The sequence below is a fragment of the Bos indicus x Bos taurus genome, chromosome 4 (assembly GCF_003369695.1).
Source record: "Bos indicus x Bos taurus breed Angus x Brahman F1 hybrid chromosome 4, Bos_hybrid_MaternalHap_v2.0, whole genome shotgun sequence".
In the NCBI taxonomy this organism is placed as follows: Eukaryota; Metazoa; Chordata; class Mammalia; order Artiodactyla; family Bovidae; genus Bos; species Bos indicus x Bos taurus.
The window spans coordinates 16,226,392-16,245,133 of record NC_040079.1 but is presented as its reverse complement, the minus strand read 5'-3'; the positions used below and the strand labels follow the sequence as shown (position 1 = coordinate 16,245,133).

At 40.1% G+C, this 18,742-nt stretch overlaps 1 protein-coding gene across 2 annotated transcripts in view; it reads right to left on the bottom strand.

Annotated features, from left to right (window-relative positions):
• Positions 1–18,742, bottom strand: part of KDM7A (lysine demethylase 7A) — a 79,630-nt gene that overhangs the window by 17,871 nt on the left and 43,017 nt on the right. For both annotated transcript variants that reach the window (XM_027538847.1, XM_027538848.1), the window contains exons 4-11: positions 14,121–14,281; positions 12,134–12,275; positions 11,659–11,845; positions 10,517–10,679; positions 6,237–6,324; positions 4,926–5,032; positions 3,596–3,687; positions 250–339 (exon numbers count right to left, since the gene is read on the bottom strand). In XM_027538847.1, the coding sequence (XP_027394648.1) occupies positions 250–339; positions 3,596–3,687; positions 4,926–5,032; positions 6,237–6,324; positions 10,517–10,679; positions 11,659–11,845; positions 12,134–12,275; positions 14,121–14,281 (1,030 nt within the window). The remainder of the gene's footprint in view (positions 1–249; positions 340–3,595; positions 3,688–4,925; positions 5,033–6,236; positions 6,325–10,516; positions 10,680–11,658; positions 11,846–12,133; positions 12,276–14,120; positions 14,282–18,742) is intronic.

Genomic DNA, 18,742 nt, shown 5'->3' with positions numbered 1-18,742 from the left:
TTTTCATTTTTGGAGTAACCTGAAGAACCTGAAGTAACCTGGTAACTACATCCTTATTACTTCATTATGATACAATATTCCAGATTTCTCTGTAGGGCTTTGAAACCCTGAGACTCCTTTCAAGATACAGCTCATTCTAGTTCTTCTAAGAATGTCGAGGCTTTCCAATATTTGTAGTGTGGTGGTAGATCCAACTGCTTCTCAAAGTAGATAGGAACCAAGCATTTAGATGATAGTTTCTACTCTTACCTCTATTGCTCGAATTACTTTAGAAAGTTCTTTAATAAGATGTCCAGGTCTAACATTGTCTGGAATTTCAAAGGCATGTTCAGATACAAGCTGTATTTGGATTAACAAAGATAAGACAACCAAAGTTATTTACATTTTAAGATGTAAAAACTAATCAATTTTTAGGTTCTCTAGGTTTTATAAACAAAGTCAAATACCAACAAGCCAGGTCTCAGAACTCATGGAGCTGGTTTCGTATCTTCTAAGGAGATCCTTATTAACTTATGAAATCCTTTTACTTTGAGTTAAACATGGACTTCTCTTACTGTGAATTCTGTTCAATATGGACTCTATACCTCAAAGCCTTCTGTAATTCTAAATACTACTATAATCAGTAAAGAAACTAATTAAGCCTTAAATTTAGTTCATAATACAAAAGGATTTGTAAGGGGAAACACAGGCACTAAAATAATCCTAGCTTCTCATGCTACGTCTAATTCATAAAGTCTTTTATTTTTTTGCTTTTCAAAAGTAAAATAGGAAAAAGATTCCATCAATAGGAAAGAGGAATTGGCGAGTTACTATATCTACTGAAATGCAAACTGCTATCATTGTTTATTATGTCTAATTCCAAACATTAATCTGTTTATCTAAGAACAGGCTTCCCAGGTGGCTCAGTGGTAAAGAATGCACCTGCAACGCAGGAGATGCGGGTTCAATCCTTGGGTCGGGAAGATCCCCTGGAGAAGGCAATGGCAACCCACTCCAGTGTTCTTGCCTGGGAAATCCCATGGACAGAGGAGCCTGGTGGGCTACAGTCCACGAGGTTGCACTGAACAAACTTAGTGACTAAACAACAACAAATCTAAGAACATTTGACCTTTTAGATGCCCTTAACATACTAATTGCTACTCCTGCTTTATATCCTCTCCCTGGTTTTAGCATAATTTGTTAAAACAAACCAATAGTAACAGTAACACTAAGTGCAAACTATGTGCCAGGCTGAGCAACAACAAATTAAATAACAACAACAAAAAAATAACTGAGCGACTGAACAACAGCAAATGTGCCAGGCAAGATACAGTTGAGTACTTTACAAATGTTAACTCATAAATCATTTCAACAACACTCGACAGAGATTCTACTAGGACTCTGATTGTACAGTCGAGGGAACAGACGCACAGGTTGGCGCTTTATTAGCAGCACGGCTAAGACTTGAATCCAAGCCTCTGACTCTGGAGTCCACACCCTGAACCACTAGGCTAATAAGCTGCCTCTCAAAGTGTACTTTAGATGTAATGAATTAACAGTATCTATTATTGACAAATTTTGTTGTTGTTCAGTTGCTCAGTCGTGTCCGACTCTTTTCAACCCCATGGACTGCAGCATGCCAGGCTCCTCTGTCCTCACTGTGTATCAAGATCACCCACGAGTTTAGAGGCTGACAGCCTACTACAGATCTATTATACTAAAATCTCTAGGGGAAAAAAGTTATTTCTAAAAATCTCTAAAGGCAATTTTGATAAACTCACAAGCTTGAGAACAACTCAGCTAAAGCTTTCAGAAGGAAAGCAATTACACAGTTTTTGCAAGATACTCTTTGTTTTTATCCTGTTATATATGATATACTTTTGTAATCCGTTTTTGCCTTTACTTGTCAATTAGATGATGACGTCTCTGACGCTGATTTTATTTTCCTATATGCTTCCACAGCGTCCCTGCTCTAATGGGTATACAACAATGATTAAAAAAAAAAATGAAAGGAAGCATAAAATTATTGGGAGGGTAATCTATTATCCTCAGAGGGTAAAGAATCTTCAGGCAATGCAGGAGACCAGGTTCGATCCCTGGATGGGGAAGATCTCCCAGAGAAGGGAATGGCAACCTTCTCCAGTACGGTTGCCTGGACAATCCCATGGACAGAGGAGCCTGGCAGGCTACAGTCCATGGGGTTGCAGAGTCGGACTCGACTGACAGACCAGCACTTTCCCAGTATCTTTGAGGTGGCTCAGTGGTAAAGAATCCGCCAGTCAATGCAGGTGCTGCAGGTTTAATCTCTGGGTCGGGAAGATCCCCTGGAGTAGGAAATGGCAACCCAGTCTAGTATTCCTGCCTGGAATATTCCATGGACAGAGGAGCCTGGAGGGCTACAATCCATGGGGCCACAACCAGTCAGGCACAACTGAGCACAAGCACACAGAAAGTATCTTTTAAGAGCAGGATTTTTATTTCAAGTGGACAGTTGAGAAATTAGTATGGAAATGTATTTTCATCAGATAAAATATTTATCACTTATTATTGTGTGTAAAGTTCCAGGAAGGAAATAAAGATGAGAAAGTCCCTGTTTTTTAAGAGCTCATAAATGTAGACAATAGGAAATGGACACATTATTTTTGGACATTGCTTTTAAGTCCACTGGCACAAGAGATGCTATGGACGTATAAGGAAAGGACCTGTGAATTCCAAATGGAAAGATCTGAGATGACCTCTTAGAGGTGGTAGGACTCGAATGCAAACTAGACCACGGTTCAGGGAAATGGAAAGCTCCTGCTTGAACCCGGACCTCTCTTTTCCTTTGTTCTTACATAAGACCAGCAGAGGGATAACAGCATAGGCTTTGCAAACACAGACCGAGCTTCATCTTAGCTCCACCAGTTGTCTTGGGCAAGCGCTTACACTCTGAACCTCAACTTCTCCATATTTAAAATGGGGACAACAACAGCACCACAAACTCATTTAGTTGCTCTGAAGAGTAAATGAGTTAGGAAATGCATTTATGGATATAAAGACTAAACACAGTGGTTAGCACACTATGTGAGCACAAAGTTATATATTATTCTATATCTACATGTTAATTTCTTAGTCAATATCCCAGATAGCCTCAAATTTACTTTCTTTTCAAGATTAAAGAAATACCTAGGTACTTCATTCTCAAAAATATAAACAAAAACCAGCACATCTGTATATACTAATAAAACACAGGTTGTACTTCTCAGTTAAAGCATGATTCCTATTCCTTCTACCACTCCCACTCATTGACAAAACAGCATAAGGTCTCTGTTTTCCTGACCTTGCCATATAAAAATTAACAGTTTCCCTGAGGGCTCAGATGATAAAGAATTTGCCTGCAGCACAGGAGACCCAGGTTCAATCCCTGCGTTGGGAAGATCCCCTGGAGAAGGGAATGGCTACCCACTCCGGTATTCTTGCCTGGAGGATTCCATGGATAGAGAAGCCTGGAGGGGCTACAGTCCATGGGGTTGCAAAGAGTCATGGACACGACTGAGAGACTAACAATTTCACACTTTTCACTTTCCTGACCTTGCCATATAAAAATTAAGTTATTTCACCAAAGACAACTACTTACTTCTTTTTTCATCCATAATTTTAAAGCAGTATGCAGCGCTTTCACTCCCTGGACTAGGTAAGTCTGAGGCTGGAAACCATCTTCTCTCAGTTCTGTGGGAATGAAGTTAAGGGGGAAAGGAGTTAGGCTCTGTGGCAAAGTGATTAACTTCTGGTTTTGAGTAACCACCAAATGTCAAACAAGTTAATAGAAAGGAAAAAAGTGAAATAAGAAACAATCAATTGACAAGATGAGAAAGAAAAAGAGAACTACACTAAACACTACTACCTCCATCTTACACAGCAGGACCTCTCTCAAGACACCCGCCTCCACACAGCGCTACAGGTGTGGGATGGGGTTCCTACTGCTTGCTCCTTCCAAAGAAAGTGAGCCCCCCTCACCCCTTTTAAGGAAAGAAACCATGCATGAGTTCTATCATTTAATTCTGTGCATGCTATCCTGGGAAAAGAGTCATTGATTTGCTTCTTTTCATTGTACCTTTTCTTCTTGTGCAACTTCTAAATGAGAAAACCCCCAATGTTTAGAATAGACTTTGCTGTTTAATCTGTTTATATCTCTTCTTCTGGAAGTTAATTATAATAGTAGCACTATTTGCAAACTGACTAGAAATGTAAGACAACACAGAAACTAGATCAACTGTATTCTCACGGGCACAAGTGTAAAGCAAAACTAGATAAAAGTTAGAAGTGACACTGAGTCTCCAACTCGACTGCTCAAAAATCATTAAACCAATACTAAAACACTAAAATCTGAAAAGCCACATAAAAACGTAGCTTTCGTGTTTAAAGGGATATTCCCCCACCCACCCACCACCCAAAACCATTTTTCTTCAGCCACAGATCACAGCCTGACACTAGCCGGTTTGCGCTAACAGGTGCCTTATGCTGGCCACACAATGGTCACAACAGTAACAGCACAGGCACCACCTGACTCTCGGGACAAGAGAAGTGTTCCCTCGAATTTTTTTAAAGCAAATGCTTGGGGACAAACATTAAGTAACAACAGTCCTTGGCTTCAACTGCGTTTTTTGCTAGGCAGGCACTTTTACATGACTGATAATCTGTGCAGGTGACTAGAGTCCCAGGAGAAAAGAACACTTTTCAGTATTACCTGTGTGGTTCCAATGCAGCAGTTCATGTGTTTTTATGACTATGGACTAGAGATCTCCTTATTTGTTAAAAAGATTCTGAACAGGGGGAAATCATGCATTTAAAAAACAACATAGGGACAATTGCCATTATATTTTTAAAAGGACCTCTCTATCAGTGACTTTAAGTGAATTTACAAATATCAGGCATCACGTGAAACAACACAGTGCTCGGATTATTACCTTTTAGGGTTTCCAGCAAGTTTTTGGCTACAAACCAACATATGGCTTCAAAGAAAGGGAATTTGAAAAGATCTGGTGTTTTAAGTCTTTTTTCCATCTCGTAACACCTAAATAAATAAAAGTTGAAGAAATTCAACATTAGCATTTCCAAAGTTAAATGGAGGCAACCAACTTAACTGAAATAAGGCAGCCCGTGACACAGAAGACCAAGGGGGTCCTACACATTGCTCAACACCACACACGTGGGTAGGACTGAGTCGTGATCTGACTCAGGCCTGCCCTTATCAGATCCGACAGTATACTGAAGAATTTACACGGGGCTTCAAAAAGATCACCCCTAGGGATCTGTAGCCTAGTTTTAACAGAAGGAATTTTACAAGGGTTCCACTGTAATAAATACAACGTGTCTAGAAACCAGCTCCCTGCGATAGACAGCACTCCAACATCCACTCGCGGAGTTTTCTTTAGGTCCTTCTAAGCATTCCAGCTCAGGACCAAACTTAGGAGGGGTCAAGGTGAGAAGGCAGAAACCATACGGTGAGTTTTCTGCAAGAGTCCTTGCAGCAGTCCATACAGCCAGGAGCCGTCTTTCCCCAGGGACAGCTCAGGTATAAATAAGATTCACTTGGCAAGTGTGGGACTTTGGCTTAAAGCTTCGTGCCCCATCTCTTGTAATAACTCCACTGATGCATGGCTTCCAGGGTTCTCCATGGGCATGCCAAGTTATAAGTCAGGAAAGTCAAAAGACATGGCTCCCCACCAGGGATTTCCAATTCTCCCAGTCCTTGTGCAGTTTATCAATGAGGAATCATTTTAGCATAAGCGATGTTGCCTAATAACATTCTTCTCTTATTAGGCTACCAGGGCAAGTTTTTGCCCAAAAGTCAGATTATCATGCAGAAGAGGAAATAGTTGGTAATCCTTTACCACAGCAAAATTAAAACAGGTGTTTCCTAACTTCGAATTGTTCTGTCCCAGCCCCATATGTTACACCTGAGTCTGACCTGATTTAGTTCAATTCTCTCACAGTAAAAAGAGCCAAAGGAGAGCCTATCCATCTCTACAAAATTCCGAAATGTGGGAAGATATTTAGTCTCAACTTGAATAAGTGATTCTTTTTGTTTTAGATTCATCAAGGTGTCCTCCTGTCAAAATTTTAAGACAATGTTTTTTTTAAAAGTTTCTAATAATTTCTCAGGGCCTATCTTAATGAGATCACAATCAAATATGTTGCTGAAATTATTTATTTTTAACTTTTAAGTCCTATTCAAGAAAGGACAAAAAGATCCTTCAAGTGCTGATAACACAAACCTGAGCTGCATGCCAATGTTAAGGTTGTGCAGAAAGTTCCCCCCAAAAGCCATACAGTCCTGAGAAGTGAGCACAGCATGAATCCACCCTGAAACGGTTAAAAGGACATGTCAGTGACTTTTCAATATGTAAACAACACAAATGTGATATCTACCTGTTTTAAGAAACACACAAAAAATCAGTTTACCTCATATTTCAGTGCCAGAGAAGCTAATGTCTATTATGCTCTAAAGATGCAATGATTCAAGTATTTATTAAATGCCTATTCTATGCCAGCCTCTGTGCTGTGTTTCAGATTAACGCATTGACCCAACTAGACAAAATTATGGTGCAGGACAGAAGGAGGTTTTGGTAGTTGTTACTGTTTTCATTTTTTAGCTTAAAAACAATCTAACTTTATGTTAAAGATTTTACTCTGAGACAAGTCAAATCTGGTTAGAGTGAGGCAAGCACGTTTTCATTAAATGAATAACTGGAACTGGCTGAGCCCCTGGCCTTCTTAGTGTCATCCTGAAATGAGTGCCGGTAGGGACCAAGCAGTGGAGAAGGCAATGGCACCCCACTCCAGTACTCTTGCCTGGAAAATCCCATGGACGGAGGAGCCTGGTAGGCTGCAGTCCATGGGGTCGCTAAGAGTCGGACACGACTGAGCAACTTCACTTTGACTTTTCACTTTCATGCATTGGAGAAGGAAATGGCAACCCACTCCAGTATTCTTGCCTAGAGAATCCCAGGGATGGGGGAGCCTGGTGTGCTGCCGTCTATGGGGTCACACAGAGTCGGACACGACTGAAGCGACTTAGTAGCAGCAGCAGGGACCAAGCAGAGGAGGATCAATGGGACTCCAGCCAGGACCTGCCTCTAAGAAAGAAAAGGTAGATCCCCCGTATTTTATCAGGCAGGGTTATGGCCCCACAAATATAAATGTTGGCAATCAGAATGTTATCTTCTCATAAGCCAATGTGTCTCCAAAGTGAGGCTCACTTCTAAGAGATGATGTCTAACTTTTGAAAGAAAGGTCTTGTAGACCAAACATAAAGACGTTATACAAATGTAAACAAATATATCCACATACATTTGCATGGAAAAGTTGACTGTTAAAATAGACGGATTCCATTTTCTTTATACTTTTCATAATTTGATTCATCATTGTTCTGTGATAAAGTTATCTAAAAAAGGCCAAGAAGACTGGATTTCAAGTGGTGGTCATTTGTGTGCTCAAAGGCACAAAGTCTTGAGCTTGACCCTGAAATCACAAATTTGAAGTCTGTGTCGGCTTCAAATTGTGTAGATCAGTGGTTCTCAGTGGAGGAAGCGCTGCCAGTAGAGCGTGGTTTGGAGACTTCAGGGCGGAGTGGGTGGGGCTGTCACAAGGATCAGGAAGCACGACTGTCATCTTGTGAGCGGGAGCCAGGGCCCAACAGGCAGGACAGTGCCACACAGCAAGAAACTGTCCTGCATTAGCCAAGACTTTCAAATATCTGCTGGGCATTCAGACAGGTACAGAATCCGTCACTGACTGAGCCCAGAAACGATGGCTCCATTAATAAGAAACAGCGTCTTTTGCAAGGTTTTGGCACGATTTTCTAGGAACACAACTAGGTAGCTTGTACACTGAAGAAAATTTATCAGCTGCCAAATATTTTGGGGGGAAAAGAAACCACACTATCTATAGCAGTGGTTCTTCAAATGTGGTTCCCAGACCAGCATCAGCCTCAGCTGCGAACTTATTAGAAATGTAAATTTTCAGGCCCACCCCAGAGCTGCTGAATCAGAACCACTGGGTTAAGGCCCAGTGCTCTCTGTTCTGGGCTTCCCAGGCGGCACTAGTGGTAAAGAACCCACCTCCCAATGCAGGAGATGCAAGAGATGCGGGTTTGATCCCAGGGTGAGGAAGATCCCCTGGAGGAGGGCCTGGTAACCCACTCCAGTATTCTTGCCTGGAGAATCCCATGGTCAAAGGAGCCCAGTGGGCTATGGTCCACATGGTCACAAAGAGTTGGACAGGACTGAGCACGCACACACGCTCTGTGTTTTAATAAGCCCTCCAGGTGACTCTGAGGGTGTGTGGAGTTTGAGAACCATTAATCCACACCAATGCTATAGACTCTGAGCTACCCGTCACACACCTGTACTGCTTAGCTGGCCTGTGCATCATCCTGCTTCCAATGCTGCTGTGCCTGAGCAGGGACATTGCAAAATAGTATTTTACTATAAATTACTTCTAATTTCTTTATAATCTAATTAGGTTATTACATCAATTGGGGGGAGGGAATTATTGGTGTTGGAGGTTATACTGATGATAAATTTGAATTTAAGATTTTAAAACAGATATACCAAAATATTTACTACAAAAGGGAGCTTTGGGGGTCCTTAAGGGAGGGGCTTGGCCCATTCACAGTGAAAATACTGATAGGTATCTAGATTTTATAAATTCTGGTAGTTCTAGGCATTTACTCATTCATTTATTCAACACATACTTATTATATACTCCAGAGCCAAAGTAAGAAAGCAGGGCCTGTAACAGATGCTTGCAAACTCTGCAGCCATTAAGGTCACCCAAATCAGAAGAACACAACTCTCAGAGCCACTGGCCTGCAGAACCCATGCCCTGCCTCAGCCACCTCTCAAAATGATATGCCTGATGCCTATACTTGAGGCTGTAACTAAGGCTGAGACTCAATCCCTTCCTAGGCTCCCTCAGAACATACTCATTTGCCTCCTAATTATCCCAGGACAGCAGCCCGGATTCCTACAGCAGACTTGGCCTTCAACATCAGCGTAGAGCTGACCAGTTAAAAACTGAAGGGAATTTCATCAAAGTTTTAAAATTTTGTGCAAAGGATATTATCAAGAAAGTGAAAAGGCAACCCACAAAATGTGAGAAAACATTGCAAGTCATATATCTGAAAAGGGTCTATTCAGAATATATAAAGAATTCCTACAACTCAACAATAAAAAGACAGCCCAACTTAAAAATGGGCAAAGGCTTTAACAGACATTTCTCCAAAGAAGACATACAAATTGCCAATATGAAAAATGCTTAGCATCGTTACTCATTAAGGAAACACAAATTAAAACCACAATGAGATACTAGTACTTCACACCTACTAGAATGTCAAAAATAAAGATAAACACAGTGGTGGTGAAGATGTGGAGAAATTGAAGTAACTGTACATTGTTGGCAGGAACGTAAAATGGTACAGCCATTAGGAGAACAGTTTGGCAGTTCCTCAAAAAGTTAAACATCATTAAACCATATGACCCAGCAATTCCACTACTAGGTATAAACCCAAGGGAAATGAAAACAAACCTCCACACAAAAACTATCACACAAATGTTCAGAGCAGCACTATTCGTAACAGCCAAAAAAGTGGAACCAACCCAAATGTCCATCAACTGATGAGGGAATAAACAAAATGTGAAACATCCATGCAGTGGAATATTATTTGGCCACAAAAAGCAATGAACCACTGATAAGAGATACAACATGGATAAGTCGAGTAAACACGATGCTAACTAAAAGCAGCTGGATACAAAAGGTCACCTATTACATATGAAAGGTCCAAAACAGACAAATCCAGAGACAAAAGAAAATCAGAGGTTACTAGGGGCTGAGGAGGGGAAATGGGGAGTGGCTGCTAACTGGCACAGGGTTTCTTTTTGAGGTGATGAAATGTTCTGGAATTAGATAGGGAGAAGGTTGCACAGTTCTGTTAATGTACTAAAAAGCACTGAATTGTACACTTTTAAAGGGGAGAAGGCAATGGCACCCCACTCCAGTACTTTTGCCTGGAAAATCCCATGGACGGAGGAGCCTGGTAGGCTTCGGTCCATGGGGTTGCTAAGAGTCGGACGTGACTGAGCAACTTCACTTTCACTTTTCACTTTCATGCATTGGAGGAGGAAATGGCAACCCACTCCAGTGTTCTTGCCTAGAGCATCCCAGGGACGGCGGGGCCTGGTGGGCTGCCGTCTATGGGGTCGCACAGAGTCGGACACGACTGAAGCAGCTTAGCAGAAGCAAAGGGTGTGTATTAAGGTATGTAAATTTTTCAAAATAAAAATGAAGGCAAATGACATAAAACACAATGCCAAAACAAGTCGAACCACAAGAGAAACCCTCTAAGGGACAAAGATGTGAAAAGTTCAACACAAGAATCATCTCTCAGGCTATGCAAGGCTACTTTCCAAACATGTTAAACTCAGAGGTTCCAATCAAAAGCTGACTCTGTGATGAGCAATCGCTATGGGGAGCGGGGATGGGATTAAAACCTTACCTGTAGGAACAAATAAGGTATGTCCCTGCTTTACCACACATTTGTAGCATTTATCCACCTTATCTCCAAAGAACACTTCACTCTGGGTCACAGATGAACTCCAAGATTCATAGAGGGCCAAATTGTCATCTGTTGGCTTTATCAAATAAAAAACCTTCTCGCCCTAGGAGGAAGTAATCACACTATTTTTGAAAAAGGAAATGCCATTCTCAGGGTGGCCTATATTGATGCAATTTCCCAATACAATGTTCTAAATTAAATTAGATAATTATCAGATTTCTTAGGCTCAGAAAGACATATTTCACATGCCTGATCAATAGCTACTGCCTTTAATAAGCACCTCCACAGGTACTAATGCTCCCCCTCCCAATACGACAAGGGGTCAGTACAGTTGTGATGGAGAAACAGTTACAGGAGAGGAGGGTAAAGAATCACCAGCATCCTACTGATCTCATGTTCAAGGTGTAGAAGTAAATACATGTTAACGGGCCCCAGGTTACAGAGAGTCATCTCTGCAAACTCTGCCCTTTCTCCTAAGACCTATAACACTACAGCTGTTTTTAAAGACTTATGAACAGACTTTCATAAGTGAACTGACCCTCTGCTTTCTTGTGAAGCAAAGGAAGAGGAGCTCGAGGCACAGCATCAAACAGAGTCCAGAGCGTTGCTGATGCACAGGCACGTGGTTTAGACGAAGATCTGGTTCTAGAGCAACAGTGTCCAAAAGAACTTTCTGTGACGATGGAAATGTTTCCTATCTGTGCTACCCGATACAGTAGATGTAAAGCCCTAAGTGGCTACTGAGCACTTGAAATGTGGTTAGTACAAATGATGAACTGAATTTTACATTATGTTTCATTATTTAAATTTAGCCCCATGTGCTAAATGGCTATTGTATGGAATAGCACACTTCTAGATAAAACAAGGTGAATATACGCTCTCAAGGAGAATTTGTTATTTTATGGGCATTCCTGACTTATCCAACTAGCTGTCTTTAGCCTGACCTTAAGATCAGAAGCAATTATTACTATAATTTTGCTCCTTCTCAGGTATCTGACTCACGGATTGACTGGTAGTTGACTAGAGGGAAGAAGCCTATATGTTTTTGCGGTTCAGTGAACAAAGAAATACGCCAAGCTTACCCAGAGGACATGGTACCAAACTGAAGTCCCACCAAAATCAATGTGGAAATCTGTGTAGCTGTCTTGAACTCCCATTAAGCAGTATTTCTGAACAAATGGCTTGGGAAAGACTGAATCATCTGGCCAATAATTTTCCACCCAGGAAAGTTTTCTGGCTATATCAGGAACCTCCACCAATTCAGACATCCTTTAAAGAAAAAAACAGACACACACAAACACACACAACCACATCATGCAAATTAAAACTTCTTGAAACTGCATCTCCCATCTCAACCCCAACCAAGAAATTAATTGGCACTCAAGGCTAACAAGAACACTTCAAGTCTGAGCGTACCAAAGCGAAATGTGCAGCAACACAGCTGTGTCTCTGGACCTTTAGGAGTCACAGTTCTGTTTCTTACCAAAATAAAGTCATCATTTAACTACATTTAGCTAACACTCACAAGGTTAAATAAAAACACCCAGCACTACTCACTTTGTATCTGAAAATTCAAGGCTGATCACATTTAACACTTTTGGTCTGTTGGGATTCGTGAAGTATTTCACATAATTGTGAAGTGTCATTTTGCTGTCTGCCTGCCTCGCCACATCAATGACATCTATCACTTTGTCACCACCTGCAGAGAAAAATTATAGCCTTATTATTGTGCTTAAGAGTTTCATCAATAGATGCCCTAAACAAAAATATTTTAAAGACCATATTCTGCACATGATAATTAAGCCATCTGTAAGAACTATATAGCCTAGACAAAGACTCTTCCTATATCCTTACTTTTTTCCTATATCCTTACTTTTTAAGTCCAACTGGAACTTCTGAACAAAGGAACAATTTTTGAAAGAATAAAGCAATTAAGACAGAGCTGCATAATTAACACTGAGTGTAAAAATTTATGTGTTTACAAAGCTTTCCATACAACAATGATTTCTTGTGCAGCTTATGACAAAAATGCATATTACACTGGTAGGTAAAAACTGTGCCACATGTTCTGGCTGTTAATTCCTGGTCATCAAAATTATAATTAATAATTCTACACAAAATGTGGACACAGACTTTTCTCTTTTACTCCTTTAACACTTAAGATTCTGAGTCCATCATTTTAAGAAACCAATCAGTCATTGAGGAATTAGTGACAAATTAACCAGGACAAACAATTTCTGCTTGCCTGGTAGTGTCTTCTCTCCTAATATTCTGTTTCAAGAAAAAAATGAAGCAAAAATCAGTGCATATTATTGTCTATGAAATGAGTTTTGAATTGGGATTAATTTATAATTTTCCTATAAAACCATGAGGTACTGCATGCACAACACTGAATCACCCTAAAAACCAGTTAGTTTTACAATGTCTTACAGGATAAGGTGAAATTCAAAATATGGCAATACTTAATCTGAAACAGGAAACAAATAAGTGCCAGTTTCTTACCTGAATGTAACTTTAAACAAGCTAAGAAAGTCAAATAGACTATATTTAGGAGGCAAAACAATTATGTTAACTGAAGCATTTTGCAGTATTAAAAAAGTAGCTATCAAGTAGTGTGAACATTTTACCTACACTTTTATTACACTAGCCATTTATTTTACAATGTTATCTATACAAACAGGTTTACGTGAAACCTCAGCCTCATCTTCTAATTAATCAAATAGTTCAAAACTAAGCTGAATGTGAAGTGAGGCAATTTAACTGGATTTTCTCGGTGAAACAACCAGCAGTGTCAACCAATGGATCAATAAAGGGACAAATTCTCAGATTATTTCAGGCTCAGAAGATAACATAAAGAATAGATAGTTTGTGTCAAGATAGACTTGAGATCTAACCTTCAAATATTCTTTATCTGCTTTGCTGACAAGGAAAGAGATCTACATAAGAGTCAGCTTTCTCTCTCAATACCCTTATGAGAATGAAAGAAGTGCCTGAAAATGTCAACAATAATGCAACAGTTGAAGGGTCTTCTGCCTTGTTTCTTATACCTTTCTGGGACTCAATATAGAACATTAAGTCCAGACATCATTAAATGGCAGTATCATCAAGTCATTAAAGTAAAACTAGGTTTGAAAATAAGCTTCTCTTTTCTAGGCAGCAGGAGGTTACTAAAGCAGGATCCAGAAATCTTGCACCTGAATGCTGCTACCAAGGTCTAGAACTCACCCAGTTTCCCAAAGACTTCTTTTTCATATCTGTAGCTACCTCTCTGTAATAATTTTTCCTAGAAAGTATCAGGAAATTTGATGGCAAAAAACAAACAAAGCAACAGGATGAGGCTGTACAGAATGCTTCCTTCTGTCTTTCTGAAAGTAGGTCTACTGAGAAAAAAGTTTTCAACGTATATGACATGGCATTTCACTTTTCCTGAACCAGAAACTGAACTAAACTAACATCTCTTCATTCAATTTTTAGTATTTTAGGATAATATCAACTTTATTTTTTACCGTGTTTTCCCAAGCAATTAAAGGAATCAAGTTCGTACCTACATAACGTTCCACATCGGTAACAGAAAAAGTTGGTGGAGGGAGCCTGAGTCCTAGATCATCTAATTTGGGGACCATTATAGGGACTTCAAATCCGTGTTTCTCCAGGTATCTTTGTGTCAGCTGGCTGCCATGCATCTTTACAATGATTTCATCGGCACTAAAGAAAACATAAGAGTAAAATGTCATCTTTGCTGGTAAGTTCAGCTAAAAAAAAATCTGGTAATGGATTAATTCAATGCTCTATTATTACCTGTATCAGTGGTTCTCAACCTATCTCATACCTAATTTTCCTTTTAATAACTAATGTTTTATAAAGCTCCTTTTAGTATCCTACAGATAATTGGAAAAATATGTGTAAATTATATAAAATGCCTTAACTATAACAAGAGAAAAAGCAAATTACAGCAAAATACAGATTTCAACATGTAAATATTCAGGTAAACAACACTAGAAAAGATAACAGAATAACAGTCCAGTTCAGTCACTCAGTCATGTCCTACTCTTTGCTAACCCATGGACTGCAGCATGCCAGGCTTCCCTAACAGAATAACGGGATGCCTACAATTAGTCGTAATGAATGGTTGGATTTAAAAGCAGTAACAAGATTAGAAGTAACTCAACACATGCTGCATAGAAAACCAGAAGAGCAAAAGCGAGGGGGTACAATACAATAAGAGCTGGTTAGGATAAGTAAAAACAGATCATATTTTATCTGGCTATAAAATTCTACACAAATACTTATTAGACATCATAAAGTCTCCTGGGACACAGAACAATTTGTGTTTTCCTGCAGACTGGAGGATGACTAGCATCCATAGTCCCTACTCAATGAGACAACGTCCAAATGCCCCAGTTGAGAATTCCTGATTTAAAAGATCATTATCCTCAGTATTTAATAAGTTTTAATACATTAGTCACCTTAAGCCACTAAAAATGGGTTGCCGAACTTCTGGCTGCATTCTTTAATGACTAACCTGTTCTAGGCATTACACTCAAGTGTGGTCTGTCTGTCCCTTTTCACTGTCCCCTCAGTTTAGTTCAGTTCAGTCACTCAGTTGTGTCCAACTCTTTGCTCTTCCATGAACTGCAGCATGCCAGGCTTCCCTGTCCATCACCAACTCCTGGAGCTTGCTCAAACTCATATTCATTGAGTCAGTGATGCCATCCAACCATCTCATCCTCTGTCGTCCCCTTCTCTTCCTGCCTTCAGTCTTTCCCAGCATCAGGGTCTTTTCCAGTGAGTCAGTTCTTCACATCACGCGGCCAAAGTATTGGAGCTTCAGCTTCAACATCAGTCCTTCCAATGAATATTCAGGATTGATCTCCTTTAGGACTGACTGATTTGATCTCCATGCTGTCCAAGGGACTTTCAAGGGTCTTCTCCAACACCACAGTTCAAAAGCATCAATTCTTTGGCACTCAGCCTTCTTCATGGTCCAGATCTCACATCCATTCATGACTACTGGAAAAACCATAGCTTTGACTAGATGGACCTTTGTTGGCAAACTAATGTCTGCTTTTTAATATGCTGTCTAGGTTGGTCATAGTTTTTCTTCCAAGGAGGAAGTGTCTTTTAATTTCACCATCTGCAGTGATTTTGGAGCCCAAGATAATAAAGTCTCTCACAGTTTCCATTGTTTCCCCATCTATGCCATGAAGTGATGGGACTGGATGCCATGATCTTAGTTTATGAATGTTGAGTTTTCAGCCAGTTTTTTCACTCTCCTCTTTCACTTTCATCAAGAGGCCCTTTAGTTCCTCTTCGTTTTCTACCATAAGGGTGCTGTCATCTGCATATGTGAAGTTATTGATAATTTCTCCTGGCAATCTTGATTCCAGCTTGTGCTTCATCCAGCCCGGCATTTCGCATGATGTACTCTGCACTGAAGTTAAATAAGCAGGGTGACAATAGTCTGCCTTGGTGCACTCCTTTCCCAATTTGGGACCAGTCCATTTTTCCATGTCTGGTTCTAACAGTTGCTTCTTGACCTGCATACAGATTTCTCAGGAGGCAGGTGAGGCGGTCTGGTATTCCCATCTCTTTAAGAATTTTCCAGTTTTTTGATTGTTCCCTAACCATAAATCAGAGATCTCTAAAAATGGAGATAGTCTCAATTTTATATTTCAAATGCTCACAGAATTGCAGCTGCTATTCATTGAAAGTTAAGGGCAACATTTGCATCATAGGTTAAACACAACAGTTTCCTTTTTTACAATCAGATCTTAGCTATCTTGATGTCATCTGTAGCCTAGCTGTCAAGGAGATAAAAGGAGAAACTAGGTTTCTGAATTACTGAGCTCAGATCATCCCACCTTCTCAGTAACAGAAGGTCAGTTTAAGGCCTTAAAAAAATCCAGACAGACTTTTCTTGGACAGTCATGTAACTAGAAGGCTTAGAGCTTCTTTACCTGACTCACTGAGTTCTGTACTGCCTTTTATTTTCCTCTGATGCCGGGAGCCAGGGTGAGGAACTCTGCCCATGGCAAAGGTCATGAGGAAGGAGGCTCGGCATACACAAAGGCGGGATCGAGCCTCAGGAATCCCCTGGAAATTCTCGAGCATCTACCCCCAAAACCAGAGTCTGCCTACTTTACTGCTTTGTGCTCTCACCTACACCTCTGACTTTATGGGGGGCTGTCCCCCACCACCTCTCTTGGAGAAGGAGTTAACTTAGAGCTCCAGTTAATAAAAATTCCTGGGCGTCACAAGAGTGTTTCAACCTACAAACTCATCTGAAGGTTCTCTAGCCTGCCTAACAGGCCTGTCCGGCAACATGTGATTGTTCATAGCCTCCCAACCGTGAGAGGCACGAGATGCTCTAAACTTTCTAAAACAGATTCTTTTGAGAAGTTAGAAAATTATTAGTATAGTATTAATGGGCTAGTTAGGAATTATACTGGTGGAGGGTTTCATTGTTGAGCCAATATTTGCTGCTACATCTTCATATCCCTTGCCCCTTATACACATTAATGAATATAACTAACATATAAGATAAATAAGTATTAACCTTGACATTAATCATGTTGGACCTTAGGCTAAGTAAATTCTTTTCTTGATTAGAGCCCACTGCACCTTTGCCCTATAGGAATGCAAATTTATCTGGTGCCTTCAGAAGGTGGTGCCTGACTTAAGAAAAGTCACCTTTGGAGAAAATAAGTTTTCTGGTTGACTAATCATCATCAGAAAGGGTCATAAAATGTTAGCAGGCCTCTTGGCCAGAAGATGATGTGAATCACCTGAGCACTTTGTATATCAGAAGGAATGCAGACAAAAAGCGTGGTTTCAATAAGGGTCAGGACTGCTGACCCCACGTGACTTTGTATTCTCCACTTATCTCTATGTATAACTCAAAGTATAAAAGCGGACCTGGAAAATAAAGAAACAGATCAGTTCCTGGAAAGACTGGTCTCCTCATGTCGTTCTTTCTCTCACCTTCTGGCTGAATTCCCGTCTGGAGCGTAGAGGCTCGTCAAGCCTACTAATTTTGCCTGGGCTTCTAAGATCTGACCAGGGAGGCCTTAGTGTCTCCTCTCCTTTGGGAGAACGGGAGGACGCCTGCGGCCTACGTAGGTGGCGCAAATTCCTTGTCTTGGAATTTTATTGCTTTTCCACGTAAACCAAGTTATTCAGCCTCTTTTCTCCACTGAATTTCTTCGCTGAGCTATCCCTATTTAACCACTCTTTATATCTCTAATTAATACTTAGTCAAGCTATTGTTTCCTGATCGCTGACGCCGTCTCCCCTTTGAATTCCCTGGATCCACCGGGGCTGGACCCCGGCACTCTGAGAAATTAACAATTTCTCAGAGGAAATTAACAATTATCAGCCTCTGAGAATTTAACAATTCCTTAAACTCCAATCTACGGGAAAATCTTAAATCTCTTGTACTCCCTCATCTTAAATGTTTGGTGTTTTACTCCTCCAAAGTGATCAAAAATATATAGGTGCAAGTGCTTAAAAATATAGGTACATCATTACTTACAAGAGAAAAAAACTGGACACTATACCACATGGGATAGTTAAGTAAACTATGGTACACATATATGGTACAGACACACACACACACACAAACTATGGCACACTACACAGCAGTTAAAGAGTGAGATAAACCTGTGTATATATACGGAAGGGTATCTATTAAATATAACAGTAAAAAAAAGCAAGTTGCACAACATATGTGTAACATAACCCCATTTTATCTTTTAAAATTAGAAGTGTATATACATCACACATCTGTACACACAATTGTTTTTAAAAATTATCATTTACATAAAAAAAGGATCCGAAAAAACTTCAAGTCTTAAAATAAGGGTGGAGAAGATAACCCATTCACTTTATTTTACACATTTCTATGCTAATCCCACTGAATATGTGTGATTTAGTTAATTATTGTCACTCTGCCTGTGGAGGTTTATGGAGTTAAACAAAATAAAACCAAGACCTTTAATTAATAATAAGTACAGTGTAGACGTTTGTGACCATCTCTATAATCTGTATTTAACTCGTTGTGTTTAACACTTTGGCAGAGAAGCCACAGGAATCACTGGGCCAGGACTTTTGACACTACTCTTTTGAGTTACAAACCTATTTAAAACAGTGAAAGCTATGCCCTCTCTC